This window comes from Cinclus cinclus, chromosome 5, assembly GCF_963662255.1.
Source record: "Cinclus cinclus chromosome 5, bCinCin1.1, whole genome shotgun sequence".
Taxonomy (NCBI): Eukaryota; Metazoa; Chordata; class Aves; order Passeriformes; family Cinclidae; genus Cinclus; species Cinclus cinclus.
Window position 1 is genome coordinate 62,019,219 of NC_085050.1, and position 17,162 is coordinate 62,036,380.

Sequence of the window (17,162 nt, forward strand, 5' to 3'; positions counted from 1 at the left end):
TCTGCAGTAACTGGTCCAGATGAAAACTAACTTAGGGAAAACAAATGCAAACCAATTTTAATTACACCTGTTTTGGGCCATGGCTGAGTGAAACCTGTGCCAGCACAAGGGAGATGGGGAATACCTTGCAAAAGGGAGAGGAAGATCAGCAAAAGGATTATTTTCATCAGGACTACAGTCATGTATTAGATTAAACTGATTTGGTTTATATTTTCATGTAAGTCCATGGAGAAAGAGTCAAGTCCCAAGGGTAGTCTGGAGCACCTAAGATGGGTGCTCAGTGTGAATAGTTAACACCTCTCCACCACCCATATCCTGCTGATTCTATTCTAACACTCTGCAACTATAAATTCCAAATCAAGTAAGTATATGAGTTCATAACAGAAGAAGAGCAGACACTGACCATAGTGACAGGACAATTTTATGTGCTGTCTTTCACCACACAGTATATTTCTTGTAGATCTATTTTTAAACCACAACTTTATAATCCTGTTATTTTCTTGAAAGTGCCCTTTTTCACCTTGTTGTTAACAGCTATCCTCTGAAAACTATGCATGTTGAAGCATTGCATGATCCATTACAAGTATTTAAAGTGTACCAAAGGTGTAGTCAGCTAAGCACTGCTTCAAGAATCTGAATTAAAACTGAGAGGAAATGCTGAAAGCTCTGCTGAGATGTCTGCAGTGCTATAGAATTTGACCAGGCAAACTGTGTTGCAGCAAAATGCTTAGTATCTTTACAGTTCTGCTGATTTTAAGATTTATGGAGTTGTACAACTCCTTGGCAATCCAACTGTGGCATTTTTCTCTTGCGTTCCCCTGCATTTGGTCTTTAATAAGGAAAGGAAATTAAGTGCAAATAGCAGGGAGACAGGAAATGAAAAAGTTAATGTTACAGAGACAACTTTAATTCACCTACAGGTAAATAAACTCCCTATATTCAATTATTAAGTTTAAACCATCTATAAAGCTTAGAGTATTTTTATTTAAGCTGGTTAAGATCTCCAAAGTTATTTATTTCAAAGGTCCTTTGAAATCTGCAGTATTATGTGTCCATACTTGCTTTTATATGATATACTCTTTTTTTAAATTACTTGAAGTCAGAGACACTGCTACCTTTCCCCTACACTAGCCAGAGTATTTAGAAATAACAGGAGGTGAATTAAAACTCAAAGCAGGTAAAATGATTGTTAAAATAGTTCCCAAGTCCAGTGAAACAACAATTACGTGCTGAAGAAAACTTTATCAGGTGGCATCTACAACATATACAATTTTACTTTAGGGAAGGTGGTTTCTCAACTGTAAAAGGTTCCCTTTCTATGCCACACAGGAACAAGAGAAAAATTGTACAATTCTTCCTTGGGACTTATTTCCTTTAGTTCAATTTCTGCCAAAATTCTCACTTCTCTAACTGGATAATTTTTTTAAATCTTCAGATAAAGTACAGCAATGTGAATATGGGAGCAAACAGAACTGCCTATGCAAACATTTTTTATTTATTTCTCTCTTGTGATTAAAAAAAAAAAAAAAACAAAAAACAAACCACACCTTTTTTCCTTCAATTTCAATAGCTGAATAAAAAACATAAAATCACGTGCATAAAAACACTTAAGAGTCACCGTGTTATTCCCAGGTGTGTTCAAAAAGACCAACATAGTCCACAGGTTCAGGAAGAAATTTAACTTGATCACTATTCTACTCTCTGTATTTTAATTGCTTTCAGGTAAAAAGTTTTTTTTATATTGTCTAAGAAAGTTTTCTGTATTTTTCGGTACATTCAAAATTTGTTTATCATGAAGTTTATGGAACGGTCTTAACTTGTGAAAACTAGGAAAAATAAAAGCAACACGATAAAAATTGTTTCAGTTTTGTGTTTTCTTTTACCCATCTCCCTTTTTCTCCTTGCAGCTTGCTGAAGAATAACTTCAGCTCTCGGACTGTCAGGTTATAGCTAGCCAACACACCCAGCATGTCCACTAGGAGATCTGCAAAGCAAAAAGAACAGCCATGTAAGAGCTTAAGAAAATGCAGTGTCCAATCTTTTTCATCGAATTAAAAACTGTGTCCATGAGATTTTGCATAGAAGAGGCACAGTTTGAGACCCAGGCTGGGGGAGGCTGTACCTGCAATCATGTTGTCAGCTCTGTCGATCCTCCTGAGCACTTGTTCCACGAGCCCCACCTCCGTGCACGCCTGGAGATTCCGAATGCTTTTCTTCAGGATTGCTGTGAACATGCTCCAAACCTCAGCCTGGCAGGTGGGATCACACTTATCCAGTAAGTCCACCATGCAGGTGATGCCCTCTCCTTCTTGGATGATAAAGTTCATTTCCAAGTCAAACTGGCCGCCGACGAGCTTTCAGAGAAAAATATTAAAACAAACCAACTTAAGGCAATTGCATCAAAGTATTGTTCCATGCTTAAAGTTTTTCATTTTGTGAGAAGAAAACTATCAAAGATGTCAGGGGAAAAAAAAGGTTATGAGGTCAATATCAATGTACCATCTTATTTTTCTTCTGTTTCAAGTTCTGTCGCTCTAGGTTGTCACCTACTATCAGACAATTGGTGCAGAAAAACGTTTGGGTAGTTTAGGAGAGAGATACCCCAAGTTGAGCAGAAAAGTGAAGACATCAAGTGATTGTTCTAAAACAGATGAGCCCAACAAAGCAGTCAAGATATCTTAAATTATCTGAGGTGACTCTAAAAGTTTTCCTTCACATTTGCTTAACAAATCTCCATTAAGAGGGGAATTCTAGCCAAAAGGAGCTGATGCACATCAGAAATATTGCCACTTATGAACAGTTATGACACATTCCTGAGACAGTAAAGCTGGTAAAGAATTAACTGCCAGGTTCCTTAGCAGTCCCAGGTACTCAAATGAAGCAAAGGCTTGCACTCTTACAAGCCTTTGGCTGGGATTTGGCTATGACACTTCAATCCTGTAACATTTCAGGTCTCCTAGAGGCAAGTGTTGTTTGAACATACACCAAGTAACTAGGTACATATGCCTGTGCAGATGAGGTGGAGGGGGGAAGGAAATATCCTGCTCCACTCTCACAATGATTCCAGCTGAAGGCAAAATGCATTATATGAAGTTAACTATTTTATACCAACTCCCTCCATCCACTCTTTAAAGTTCTCTTGGATTTTAGAGCTGTATTAACCTTAAAAACATGCCATGATTACCAAAATACCCATTATATCCCAGCATACAAACAGATAGCCTTGACTCAGATTATCAAAATGGACTTCATGGACTCAGAAATATTTCAGCTTGTTCTGACTTCTGCAAGTTTGTGTTATTATTTCTGTCCTGTGTGGTGCTCCTTTCACATGCTTTGACCATTAAGAGCTTCAGCACTGTCACCTGCTGAAGTCGCACCATGTCAAAACTGCCCCAAAATCCATACACTAACTTGCTTCCATATTAGCTCCAAGAGGTTCTCTCAGCTGGTCAGGATCCAAAGATCAACTTACCCACGGAACAGAATGCATGCCCTTCATTAACCACTGAAATTACCATACATTTTCCTCAAGTGTCTAAACCTTGTTGCTTTGAAGAAGCAATCTTTGGACTTCTGGGCATAAATCAGTACTGCCAAACACCACAGGAAGCAGATAAAGTTACTGCTTTTATGACAGAATAGACAATGTCTCACAGCAAAAATTTCTAAACAGTAATTTACACTTTTCCATTTTCTCGTCTCTGGGTCATGAAAAATAATTATGCAATTTACTATCAGATGCTTCCATAGTATCTTGGAAAACAGCAAGAACTGAATGGGGTGACTTGAGTTATATTCCCAGCTTCTCTATATCAACTCATGCTGTCAACTCAAACAAATCCATCAAATCATTACCACCCTCCAAGCCTTAGTTTTCCACTCCCAAAGATGGAGTGGAGCCCTAACTCAAGAAAGCTCTGTAGGATATGCTAGGCAGAACAAATTAACACAGAATTATCTCAAAACAAATGCCAAGAAAGATATACACCCCCTCTTAAAAAAAAAACCAAAAAAACTCTCAACAGAGCATTTGAAAATGAAAAACACATAATCAACGTTAAATCTCATTTCACACTGAATTTATCCTCTACAAAACTGAAGTACTCCTCAAGAAGCTGCTCTTCTTAAAATCAAGGTAGGAAACAAAGAAAATACTGCATTCTGTATAAAGACAGAATAGCTGAATGTTAAATTCTGGCCACAAACCACCTGCTAATTCGTAACAAGAAATTCAACTCTTTATGCATTTGGTTTTAACTATCAGCCAACCATCAATTATCACCAAAACCACATACAGCTACTGGAGGTGACCTTACCTTCACCCTTATAGTCTGCCCCACCAATCTTTCATTTTTGGCTACATACACTGCTATCAGAACCCACCCATCCAGGAAGCTGTCAAATTAGGTTTCCAATCTCATCTGCAAACATAAGCATTTCAGCAAGCACGTTCTAGGAATAATATGCTAGGGTAAAAAATAATTACCATCTTAACACTTCCTGCGAGGAAAGTGAGGACCAAAAAAAAAACAAAATTGCCAGGGAAAGCAGAATACCCAAGGCAGGGTGCAGCTGATGTACAATATGTATGCACACCCATTAGATACACACAGGCACACACACCCCCCCACACTATGTCATATTAACCCTTTCTAATGGTGATTTGAAACTGATCAACCTTCAAAACACAAATTTGTTTCCAATGACAGGGATCATAATCCAGGTCCATGCATTGGCTAGTTATTATCTGAGCTGCAGTAATGGCTGTGCACAGCAAAATGTAATCTTCCCAAATGTCACAGTAAGTTATGAATATCTGAGCAGCTTAATGCACCTTACTAGCCATGAAGTGTGAGAATGTAATCTTATTACCTTTTTTATGGTTGTATTTTTTTGAATAATGTAGCCTTTGAACTGATGTATAGTCTTTCCTTGCACTTTAGCATGATTTGGTCTCCTGTGTCGCACAGTACATTTTTCAAAATTCTCCAATTCAACGTATTTTAAGTCCTATGCTGAGCTGCATAAACAATCTTTATAGCAACCCACAGGGTGGCATAACGTTTTCTTTCTTCAGCATGCAGAATTAAGTACAAGCTTACAGGAATGGTTTTAAAGGGCAGCATTCAAATACATCCTCACAAATTTTAGATTTTGCCAGTTACATCCACCTTCAAAAAAATATAAACTAAACCAACAGCTCAAGGTTCTCAGTAAAATAGTTCCTGATTGAAAACAGGGAGAATACAGCAATTTTTCAATATACATGCAGATGGTGTATTTTCCGCCTTTAGAGAATTTAACTAATGAGAAGTCAACATAGTAGCACTAATTGTTAGTATAAAATAGCAACAATGACACTTCTAAATAGAACCTAAAAGACAATTCAAACACATTTAACCTTTCGTTGCAATGAAATTATACAAAAAGCAAAAGAGATGGTTCAGTGTTTAGGTGAGCATCTACCAAACTACTGCATGCAGAGAATAGCCCAGAATAAAAAGTCAAGTTCCACTTTCAAGAAAGAATATGATTTAGATTATTAATCTAATTTATTTCTCCCACTAACAGATATAAAATATTTAGAAAGCTTGCAAGACAAACCAAGAAAAAATATTTCAATGACCAATAACACAAAAAGAAGAAACCAAATCCAAAATCAGTATTTCTTCTGGAAAAGTCAAATTGGCTCTACTTGGGAGAACTACAGGGCTGGATCTTCACATTTTAATCACAAACTTCCAAAAACAGTCTTCACTTCTATAGAGCTTCCTTACCCTTCTGGTTGTTAGGTAAGCCACACATCAAGCACTTGCTTTGTTCCCCAAAGCCAAAATGAATGACCATTAATCAAGCTGTGACCTCACTTTTCCTTAAGATGACGATTTTGTAATATCAAAATTGTTTCTTTAGTATACTCCAAAACAAGGAGTATGAACATCTATCCCATGAAAAAAAAAATAGCAGTCAAGCAGACTGGTTCAATCTCAGTGAAAATTTATTTTTAATAAGAACCTGAAAAGATGAGCATATATAATATTCTTTGTCTTAGTTTATTCTTATCTTCCACTGAAGAAATAAACCACCTCCCTGACTCTGTCCCATTTCACATACTCAGAAATATATTTCACATATTCATAAACTCATTTAATTTAGTTGATTGAATTTTACTGATCATCAAAAGAAATGCCAAAGATATGGGAAGCATAAGAATTAAAATCTCTTTAGGGTAAGAGTCTCACAGGATCATGGATGATTCCAAGTTGGTCAAATTCTGAGGACACACAATAAACAGGAAAAGTCGGCACCATGATACGCATTCATGACAATAATAAAATTTTTAAAAAAGTGATTTTGATTTGGAAAGGCTTCCACAGAACAAAAGAGGAAAAACACTGGGAAAGAGAGCAATTCAGACAAACTAATTTCCATGCATTCTATTCCATCACTGATGCACCACCTGGAGTTGAGAACATTAAAATCTGAGTCCTAAGAAGATTTGGCAGGAAAGCCTGTTGATAGTTTGGATAAGTACATCAAATAGTGGCATTAGCATGGATGTCACAAGTCAGTGAATCAGGGCTCAGGCCCGGTGAGGTTAATAGGGAGGGCAGGAAAGGGGAAGGAAAAGCCTGGTTGTCAACTTTATTCTTCATTATACTGCTACTGTATCAACCACAATGCACTAGAAAAACTAGAGAAAACACAAAGAACTGTGGGAAGACCCACTCAAGAAAAGTGAGGTCACACCTTCCAGCAAGATACAGATGATTTAAGGTCATTTTCTACCTCGGCTCAAAGTTTAAAGGGAGACCATGGACATGCAAGTGACTAGTGAACTCTTTTACAGAAGGGAAGATTCTGCTCCAACCACTTCTGTAGGCAGAAGATTCCTCTTGAATCTTACTCCAATTTTGAACTTGGTTTCTCCCATTTTCAAACAAAACCAGAAATTACCCCGAAACAAAAAAAAAAAAAAAAAACAAACTATAAATAAATAAATAAATAAAAAAGCAACATCAAAGAGCAAACAGGTAATTTTTGCAGAAAATCACAAAACTTTTCCTGCTGATACCTCAGGCTGAAGTCACCAATCTCCCCCATCCAGCACTACCCTACAGTTTCACCACAAAAAAAGAAAAAATACTACTAGTACTAACCTAATCTTTCTAAAGAAAAATGGATGGTAAGAAAGGTAAGGGGGGAAAAAAAAAAAACCTTCCCTAATTTGCTGCTTTCTCTCCTATTGCCAAGTTCATAACAAAGCCTACAACTTTATTTACCTGGCAAATCAGAAGTCCATTTTAAACCAGGCATATCAAAAGTGGCATTGCACAACAGCATTGCACCCACTTCAACCTTGACGTTTCTGTGGGATTCTGTTCAGCACTGTTATTAACTATGATCAAAGCTGGATCATTCAAGGAAAAACCATTCTCATTGCTTCCCTTCAAAGGGATGGAATATAATGTTTTGCATTAAAATAAAATTTCTTCAAGTGTCTCTCCTGTTTGGAAAACTGCCTAAATGTGAACTCAACAGGCACCCACAAGGTGTTAAGAGTCTACTGCTGCCACCTAATGTTGTATTTGAAACCATTAGCCCAGAATTACACTTTTAATGCAGCGTCTCAGCACTGTATCATTTTCCTCCTCCTTCTCCATACACCTCTATCAGCAGCTTAAATCAGCATGCTTTATCACAATTAAGAAAAAAAGCTGTATCTTTATGCTGTAAGACAGGATAAAACTTCCAACTAGCAGAAGAGTTTACATTTAAGCACTGGTTTCTATAAAACCAGAGTTTCATCAACTTTGCAAAAGCTAACTATAGAAGGCATACAACTTACCCAATTTACCCAGGAGAGACTGGCCAATATTTCCTACCCAGTTCATCTGAGATATAAACCAGTTCATTAAAACTTATCTTAAAAAATGCACTTAGCTATGCATACATGAGAATTACTCTCCCAGTAAAAATAACAAATGCAAAAAAAGCAAAATTCTTGTCCATGTAGGTACCATATATCTGATTATGGGTTTCTCGTTCTCAACAGAATGATTGGGGGGAGGAATAAAAAATTTTTAAATACAATTACACTATGATCAATGATTCTTTATTTACCCTAGCTAATAATCTAGTATTTTCACTCTACTTGCAAGTATTTTTATGTCAAACTGGTTCACTAACACAATTAGTTCAGTTTGTAGCATGCAGCTGAAGGGCCAGTGAAAACAGAGCAATGCAAGGAATAATTAGCTCTACACAATATTTTTAAACATGGGGGCTGGGGAAAGAGCACTGTGAATTTCAAATTTTATACTTTGTGTTTAATCTACTTTAGAAAGAGCAATTAAATATCTTTTATGCACATACCAAAAACTGAAAATCAGTATCTTATAAAGGGAGCAATCCCCGTTTTAAGCGAAATTACTAGCAAAGTTAAATTCTACCCTACAGACACAAACAGGGAAAAATAACTCTACACTTGTCTTATCAGTTTGGTATTCATTCAGAAAGGGATCTCGGTACAAACAGTTCAAATTAAAAACACCATGCCTGAACTCAAAACAGCTACAGATGCTAGATGATATTTGAGATCCCTTCCAACCAAGCCACTCTATGACACCACCATGTACAGTGCCTCTATCTTCTCTTCCAGAAATTCAACAACAGATTCCAAAGATGAAAGGAATAAACAAGTCCAGTACAAGGAATTTTTTCCCTTCTCCCAGTCTTCACTGCCACATCAAGAGGTGGGACACAGAGGATTGCAAAGAACACAAAACAAGTCCCAGGGCTCCAGGGACTCACAACGGCACTGACCAAAGAGTGGGTAATACCCAGCAAGTCTGCAGCCATTGGAAAAGTTCAGGTGGGAAAACAGGAGGCAGGATAAAACTCATTTTACCAGATTTACCAAATACCCTACCAGATTTTGCCCAACACACAACACTGGGTAAAAAGACCCTTTGCTCCTGAGGAGACTGCACCAGTGAGCTTTATTTCAAATCCCTGAGGGAACAAGGAATTACCAAGTTAACTTTTTGCAAGTCAAACCATTTCAAGACTAAATTTCAACACTTGCCAAACAGTGGCTAAAAGTGTATTTACAACACATGGCAGTTTCCCTCGTTTCACCTGCATTATGTATTTCAATAGATATTACCATAGAAAATAGCTAAATCCAACTGAAAGTCACATATTTCCAGTGCCTGTATTAACAGTATTAAATTCTCCTTTTGTTTAAATTAACTTTTTTTCAGAGTACCTTAACCTATGATCCTGTTTAAGACATACAAGAAAGATATGACTCCACAAGATCGTTTAATAGCATGCAAATTTGTAGCTCCATACAGGAAATGAAATATCCTAAATCTTTACATCACATCAGATTCATATGTGCATTGAAAGCAAATAAATCATTTAAACCATGATACAGAGAACCTTTTTAAATTTGCATTTATCTACAGTAAATACTGCCATGTTCTTTAATAGCTTGCTAGTGCAATCTTAGCAAACTAATGATTTATGGTTTTGACATTTTAAAAATCAGAAATCTGTCATTTTATGACACCCAGTAGAAAGTCTGCTGGAGTTGAAGTTACATTACTCTGAATTTAAACTCAGATACATGAAACATACATAGCAAAGCACTGCAGCAAGTGTCCATTTCATTCTTCCATCACTTTCCTCCCTAGCTACATGTCTAAAAGTTATTGAATGTTTTTACTTGAAATAAAAAATTTATTATTATTATTATCATAAAACAAGATACCTTTTTATCAGTTCTGAAAATATCACCCATCAGCAAACAAACCCAATGTGCTGTACAGTACCAAGCTGCCCAAGTCTGCATCATGTCCTACCTTAATCCCTCCCTTCAAGGAAGGAGCCCAAAAGATAACATTTCTAATGCCACATGAATCAACAACAAGTCCAGAATGGGGAACAAACCCTACAGTCAGAACAGCTTTACAGGGAAGAATACCCTGCTTGTACCCACTTCCATCAGTCAGGACATTTATGCTGTTTGCAATATTTTTCTGCCTAAAGATTAAATCAGACAAAAAAAAAAAAAAAACACTGCCCACCACTGACACCATGTCTGAGCAAATACAGCTGCAGTTTACACATACTTAAAAATAAAGATCACACAGAAGTTAGACAGGTAGGTTAAAAAGATCAGAGAGGACTGATTCTCTGATTCCCACTGCCAGAGAAGAGTCTTCTCTGCCAATGGATAGTGACAAAAAAAAAAACAAAAAAAACCAAACCAAAACAAACAAAAAAAAAACTTTAACCCTGATAATACATTTAGAGACACCTAATAAAACCAAAAAACAATTACCTGAAGCAATTTGCCCAAGCTTTCTCGCAATTAAATCACATTTTCTAATGTGCTTAGTGTTCAACATCTTAAACAGCCTGCTGCTTTATTGTTACTTAAATGTAAAGTATTACTAAATATATGTTTTCTTTCAATCAAGCTGGCACGCAAAGCCAGACAGTAAATTTCACCAAGAAACCATGCTAGGGTGCTTCACTTAAACATTTATTTTACTAGTGATTTTATAAAGTATTATATTTATTTCAATTTGGCAAGGGAAAACACTATACAAGGTGTAGTAAACCCCTTCCAATTATAAAGAAATACAAACAATTATAGAACCTTTTTCTATAGAATTTTTCACTTATACTGAACAGAAATACCTCTAAATACATACAGATATATATCCACAATGAGTAAATAATGTAAAAACATGCTATATTTGAGTTTCTGAGAATTGCAGCTTCCTAAGCTAACTAGAAAGAACGTAAATAACTCTCAAAGAGTTTCCCAGCACATCCAAAGAGAGGTATGCACACCCAAGCAAGACATTGCTCTGGAACATGGAAAGAAAATACTTTTTGAATCATTACTTTAAAAAAAAATTTAATTAAAAGGGTTTTTTTCCTCTTTAACCCTTTTAAATTTCTATCTTATATTTGTTATAATATGATACAATAATAAAGCAGCACAGATATAATTGAAAAATAATAGCATATATTTAATGGGGGTGAATGATCACCCTTTTTTTTTTCTTCCCCCCTTTAACTGATGGTTTTTGCAATCAAAAAGGTTTGAAGACCACTTCTCTACATGCCAGAGAACAGACAATGTATCCCCATATTTTTCTCCACATCACAACACCTGTCTGGTATTTAACAGTGGGTTGAGGGCAGGAAGCCACCACTCTTCACAGAATCTGAAGTCTGCACCCTGCAAGTCTCATAAAAACAATTCTTCACAGAACTTCATAAATTTTGACTTAAATTTTATATCCACTTTGTGATAGTTACTAAGTACATTATTTCAAAATGCAACAACAGAAGTCTACAAGTGAAAGCAAAGTTATGAGTTCATTCTAGAAAACGTGTTTGAACGCTAGCCTGTAGAAACCAGGGAAAAACAGCTACAAGTAAAGAAGAAAGGTGAAAGAAACAAAGGAAATCGAAGGAAAATAATAAACCAGAGCAAGGTCCAAACATGAAATCGTATACCAACAGCAAATAAACATACAAGAGAAATAAAGCAAAGCTCAAAAAACCAAGAAGCAAGATGAAGAGACAAATCCATTTACTTATAAAGCTCTGGCAGGTTTTATCAGATTTAGAAACCATAATGTTAAACACTTCCTCTCCACAGCTCCTCCAGTGCCATCACTTTTCACAGCTCAGCAGGCAAATTGCTGGGAATTTCAGCACAACTGAAGGCACCAGGTTACAAATTGCACCAGAAAGCAAGAACCAGCACATCTGTTCCCATCATTTCTAGCACTGCCTCCACCCAGAACAGCTGGAAAACACCCACCACAGTTGCCTGCTCAGAACTGGCAGAGTTTGCTGCCATGGCTGCAGCAGAGACACTTATGAGCTGGGATGTAAAGACCACTAAATTACATGCTACAGGAAATGTAACACTCAGCTTGCCCTCTTGCCATTTTTTAAATTTTCTGTAGCTGTGATCAACATGGGAAAACCAGACAACCGCGGCTAGAATAGAGGATGCTTACAGTAATTAATAACAGCCTTTTGTTTATTCTTACCAAGTAATAACTTTTTATTTTTGCTCTCAGATTCTGCCATTCCTTTTTTTTTTAAGAGTTAGAAAAATGGATGACTGGAAGCCAGCATATGGAAATATTGCTAAACCAAAGATTCCTACTGAACAGGGGAAAAAAGTGCCTTTTTTGACAACAGGTATATCAGTCAAGCCTCCACAACTAGACTATTTTTACTTTTATTTCCTTCAATGTCCACGAGGCAATACTGAAAGCAAGGACAGAACTGTGACTCTGACACAGTGTTTGCTACAAGTGGCTTACATTCCTATGTTTGCAAAAACATCTTAAAGCTTTCCCTCCTTCCTGATTTGCCACAACACTGTTTTTTGGTTGGTTGGGGTTTTTTTTCCTCCTGGTATAGAAACTACTATTACTCTAAGGCTCTACCCCACCCTAGCATATAGTCTATGACTGAAACAGTCTCCAAGGAACAGGCACAGCAGTAAAGGAGAGGGAAAAAAAAAAATCTCACAAAACCACAGAGAAACAAGGAAGCTACAAAGACTTCAAGTGTTGCATACTTCATCACTATCACCTATAAACTCCCCTGATGACAGTGTTGTGACCGAGGTAATTTTAATTGTTGACCAGCGCTGCAATTAAAATGGGACCTAAAAAGGCCAAAGCAGCCTCAATTAATGCAAATCCAAACTACATACTGTTTCTTTAATTTGGCAATCATATTACCAAAAGCAACTGCCACATATTGTTCAGCAAACCTGGCAAAATCCTGCCATTCCCTGTGACCAACTGCAGTTCACACTGGAAGAAAGTAACAATTGTCAAATAAAATGGAGTTGAATTACATTTTGAAGCAAGCATTTAGCCAGTAAAGCCAGCATTTGCTTAGGCTTGACCTCTGCTATTTTTAACTTTAAAAATGATTTTTTTAAAACACCAAATTCAACAGATTTATCAAGAATTCTGACAGAAACACAGCATTAATGGAGTTCTCACCATTTTTTTCCATCAACACTGTCACATGTATCTGCACATCTAAGGCAAAAAGGCTTTTTCTGGAATTACTACATTTTCAAGGATTCAAGAATTTAGAAGGATGCTTAAACCCTGTCCTACACAAAAAACTGTGAATCAAAACTAAATTATTACCCACAAGTGATAATGCATATAAGCTGAAAAAGGCTGCATCCAAATAATGTACGAGTTTGTGACACAGTGTTTCTCAGAACAGCCTTTTCCCTGTGAAAAGTGTGATTAAGTGAACAATAAATCTTGCTTCAGGGAGACGGTGAAGGAAAGAACATCTGCCACTATGAAAAGCTCCTCAACTTGAACACAAAGAAAGTATCATTATCAAAGGAGAGGGTAATGCCATCAAAACAAACAACAATATAATCTTTTCAGAAAAAAAATCTTCTCTCTCATTCCATATCTAAATTATTTCCCCTTTTTTCTTTAGTGTTAACAATAATTTCCCTCAAATTCTGTATGTAGTAAAGCTCCACAATAATAAAAGAAAAAGTAACCATCCTCCTAGTTTCTTAAAATCTCTCTCTTCAATTCTATATGAATTGCATTTATTTACTAAAACAAGTTTCAAAGAAAATATAAAACATCTATCATAGTCATGGAATCTGGGGCTGCAAAGGTAACTATAGATTTTATAGATAAAAGAACCCTTGGAAATCACAAAGGACTTCAACATTTTTTATCTAAAAAATAAATAGAAAAATAACTTCATTTTTAAGCAAATAATTTTGATTAAAACTCTAAACCCGGAGATTTGGTGACGTTTCTCTCACAGGAGCTACTTTGTTCTCTTTCCTTCTACTGGCACATTATCTCTAGCAATAAAGTTTTGCCAAGCAAATTCTGCACTATGAAGAATCACAGATGCATTCCTCAAGGTTTATCAAATCAAGCTCTTAGTAACAGCATTTCCTGCAGCTTTCCATGCCCGTAAATATTTATTTATAGGAGAAAGATTTCCCAATACAACAATGGAAGAAATAATTGCCACAAAAACGATGAAACAAGAAACAAGTTTCAAGACAACAACCCACTTAACAGTACAAACTGTGGTCTCTGAGGTGTGAAGCCAAAGACCAGCACCAGTATCTGATATTTACAGTGGGATAAAGGGGCATGTCATGAAATTCATGGATACCTACGCCTTTAAGAGGAAGACATAAAAAAACCCTAACAACAACAAAAGCCTTTAATCTCAGGGTTTCCTTTTCCTTTCAGCCTACACATTACCCTTTGTTCCAGTGTAACTTGGAGGACAAAGCCCAGCAAGCACTGCTACCTGCCCCCTGACCCAGCAGCAGCACTGGGGGTACATGCACTCTCTTCTGCACAGCTCACCACACTTTTCTGAGTAGAAAGGCAACTTTAAAGTGGTAGCTATGACTTGGTGAGATTAAACCACCATTAACGTTATACTATATTTATACACTGAGCTTTAGTGCTGGCCTTTTTTTGTCAAAGGTGAAGTCACATGGCTCTGTTCCAAAGCTCCAGTGTCCCCACAGCATGCAGATTTCTGTGTAAGGCCACCAGTTACTCTCTGTAGTGAGTTGACCCTGGCTTGATGCCAGACACGCACCAAAGCCTCTCCATCACTCCCCTCCACAGCTGGAGAGGGGAGGGAAAATATAACTAAGGGTTCATAAGTTGAAATAAGGACAGAGGGAGATCACTCACCAAACTCTCAAACTCGCAAAGCAGACTCAAATTAAAGACATTAATTGAATCTATCACAAATAAAATCAGAGCACTATAATAAAAAGTAAAATAAGACCTTAAAAACACCTCTCCCCCACACCTCTCTCCTTCCCAGCTCTACCTGCTCTCCCCCAGAAGCACAGGGACACAGGGAATGGGGTCCTTCCCCACCCCTCTAGTCTTCCAGCTACCAGAACCTGCCCACACAAATGCAATGTATTCTCACACCTCACATTCTTCCAGTTTATATTTCTTTACCCACATTAATTTTGCAACCACATTTACAGCTCACAGCAGCTGTAGTTTTTCCACTCATTGTTTCTGCACAGAAAATGTATGTTAAAAAAAATATAATTTCATCAGTCCTATTTCTGCTGTCATGTAGAATTCAGAAAAGTCTTCCTAAAGCCAAGATAAATGCAAAAGGAAGTTTCATGAAGCTTCCAGCTCCTAGGCTTTTAAGTCACTACTGATGACAGAACAGTTAGGGTTGGAAAGCACCTCTGGAGATCATCCAGTCCAAACCCCTGCCAAGGCAGGGTCACCTGGAGCAGGTGACACAGGAACACACCCAGGAGGGTTTGGAATGTCTCCAGAGAAGAAGAGAGTCCATGACCTCTGAGGGCAGCCTGTTCCACTGCTCAGCCACCCTCAGTGTAATGAAGTTTCTCCTCATGTTGATGTGGGACTTCTGCATTTATGGCCACTGCCTCTTATGCTGTCACTGGACACAGCTGAAAAGAGCCTGGCACCATCCTCTTGGCACCTGCCTTCAGGATACTGATACACATTGAAGAGATCCCCTCTCAGATTTCTCTTCTCCAGGCTAAACAGGCACAGCTTCTGCAGTATCTCCTCGTAAGAGAGATGCTCTGGACCCCTCATCATCATCTTCACCGGTCCATCGGATAAGCTGGCACAAAACCACAAACATTTAATGACAGTGGTAATCCTGTCAGATTGTCATAAAACATTTTTTCTAAACAGAATAAAATAGGGATGGTTTAAAATGGTTAAAAACAAACCTATGTCAAATTTGGGGTATTCTGCACACAAAATAAACTCAAATACGCCTATCTACCTCTGCTACCTATGCTGGTTCTTCCACACAAGTGAACATCTCAAGCTCATATGCAGTTAGACTGCAATGTGACAGCAACCAAAGGGACTGAAAAAAGAAGTCACTTCATACTTCACATGGGGTCAAATCCACAAAGAGATTTTTTTTCCTTTTTTAAAAATGCTGATAAAAGAGTACTGTAATAGCAGGGAGGGGGACAGATTGCAGAAAATAAGTCCAAAGAAATAAATGTGAATCTCATTCACTTACACACCGTTTGAGGTATAAGCAAAACTACAAGGTCTTTAAGCAGGTTTCCTAAAAAGAGAGTGAATTTAACTTATATGGATGATGTAAACAGGATGTAGTACCTTATAACTGATATTACCAATACACTATGAGACTCCTGACTTTATATTCATGGGTTTTTGTTCCCATTAGAATAACTCAATCAAACTTTAATATGAAAAAAATTTTCTACTGGACTGTAACAAAAAGAACACTCATTGCTACTTCACACATTTCTCAGAAGCCACAGTCACTTGTGAGGCTGTAGCCAGGTGGGAGTCGGTCTCTTCTCCCAGGTAACATGGAATGGGACAAAATAAAATGGTCTCAAGTTGTTCCAGAGGAGGTTTATATTGGGTATTAGGAAAAATTGCTTCACAGAAAGGGTCATAAAGCCCTGGAACAGGCTACCCAGGGCAGTGGTTGAGTCTCCAGCCCTGGAGTCACTTAAAAGATTTGCAGATGTGGCACCTGAGTACATGGTAAGTGCTGGGTTAATGGACTCAATGACCTTAAGGGTCTTTTCCAACCTTAATGATTCTGTGTATTCTAAACAGTCAGAAAATTCTACCATTTGACTTTTTTAATTACTTACATTTTGAACTCATGAAAAGCATTATTTAGTTGCCAATGAAAGATTCCAAATCACTTATTCTACACTTACTTAACCTGATCCCTCCAAAAACTAAACAGGCTTGAAGTCAAACACAAGTCTGATGCCTTCTCTGCTTGTCAAGGCAAGAACCCATTAATGCTGACAGCTGAGTACAGGCAGGGTGTTTGGAACAGCTAATAGCTCCTCTGTCAAGGAATAACAAAATATTAAATTTCAGGATACTGCCTTCAAAAATTAATTATTTTACTATAGTAACAATTCATTTTAAATAGCTAATTAAGAAAATGATAATTTGTTGTAACTGGGATAACACTTTCACAAGCAGTGAACAGGATGCAACTGCTTACTCCAAAACCCACTTTCACCTCAACTACAAGGTATTATATGCATTGTTTGTTTC

The 17,162-nt window shown here is 37.2% G+C and overlaps 1 protein-coding gene across 1 annotated transcript in view; it reads right to left on the minus strand.

Moving 5' to 3' along the window:
* The window catches only part of LRBA (LPS responsive beige-like anchor protein), a 364,271-nt gene that overhangs the window by 323,337 nt on the left and 23,772 nt on the right, over nucleotides 1–17,162 (minus strand). Inside the window, exons 2-3 of the mRNA XM_062493665.1 lie at nucleotides 2,123–2,354; nucleotides 1,884–1,984 (exon numbers count right to left, since the gene is read on the minus strand). Coding sequence (XP_062349649.1) covers nucleotides 1,884–1,984; nucleotides 2,123–2,354 — 333 coding nt within the window. The remainder of the gene's footprint in view (nucleotides 1–1,883; nucleotides 1,985–2,122; nucleotides 2,355–17,162) is intronic.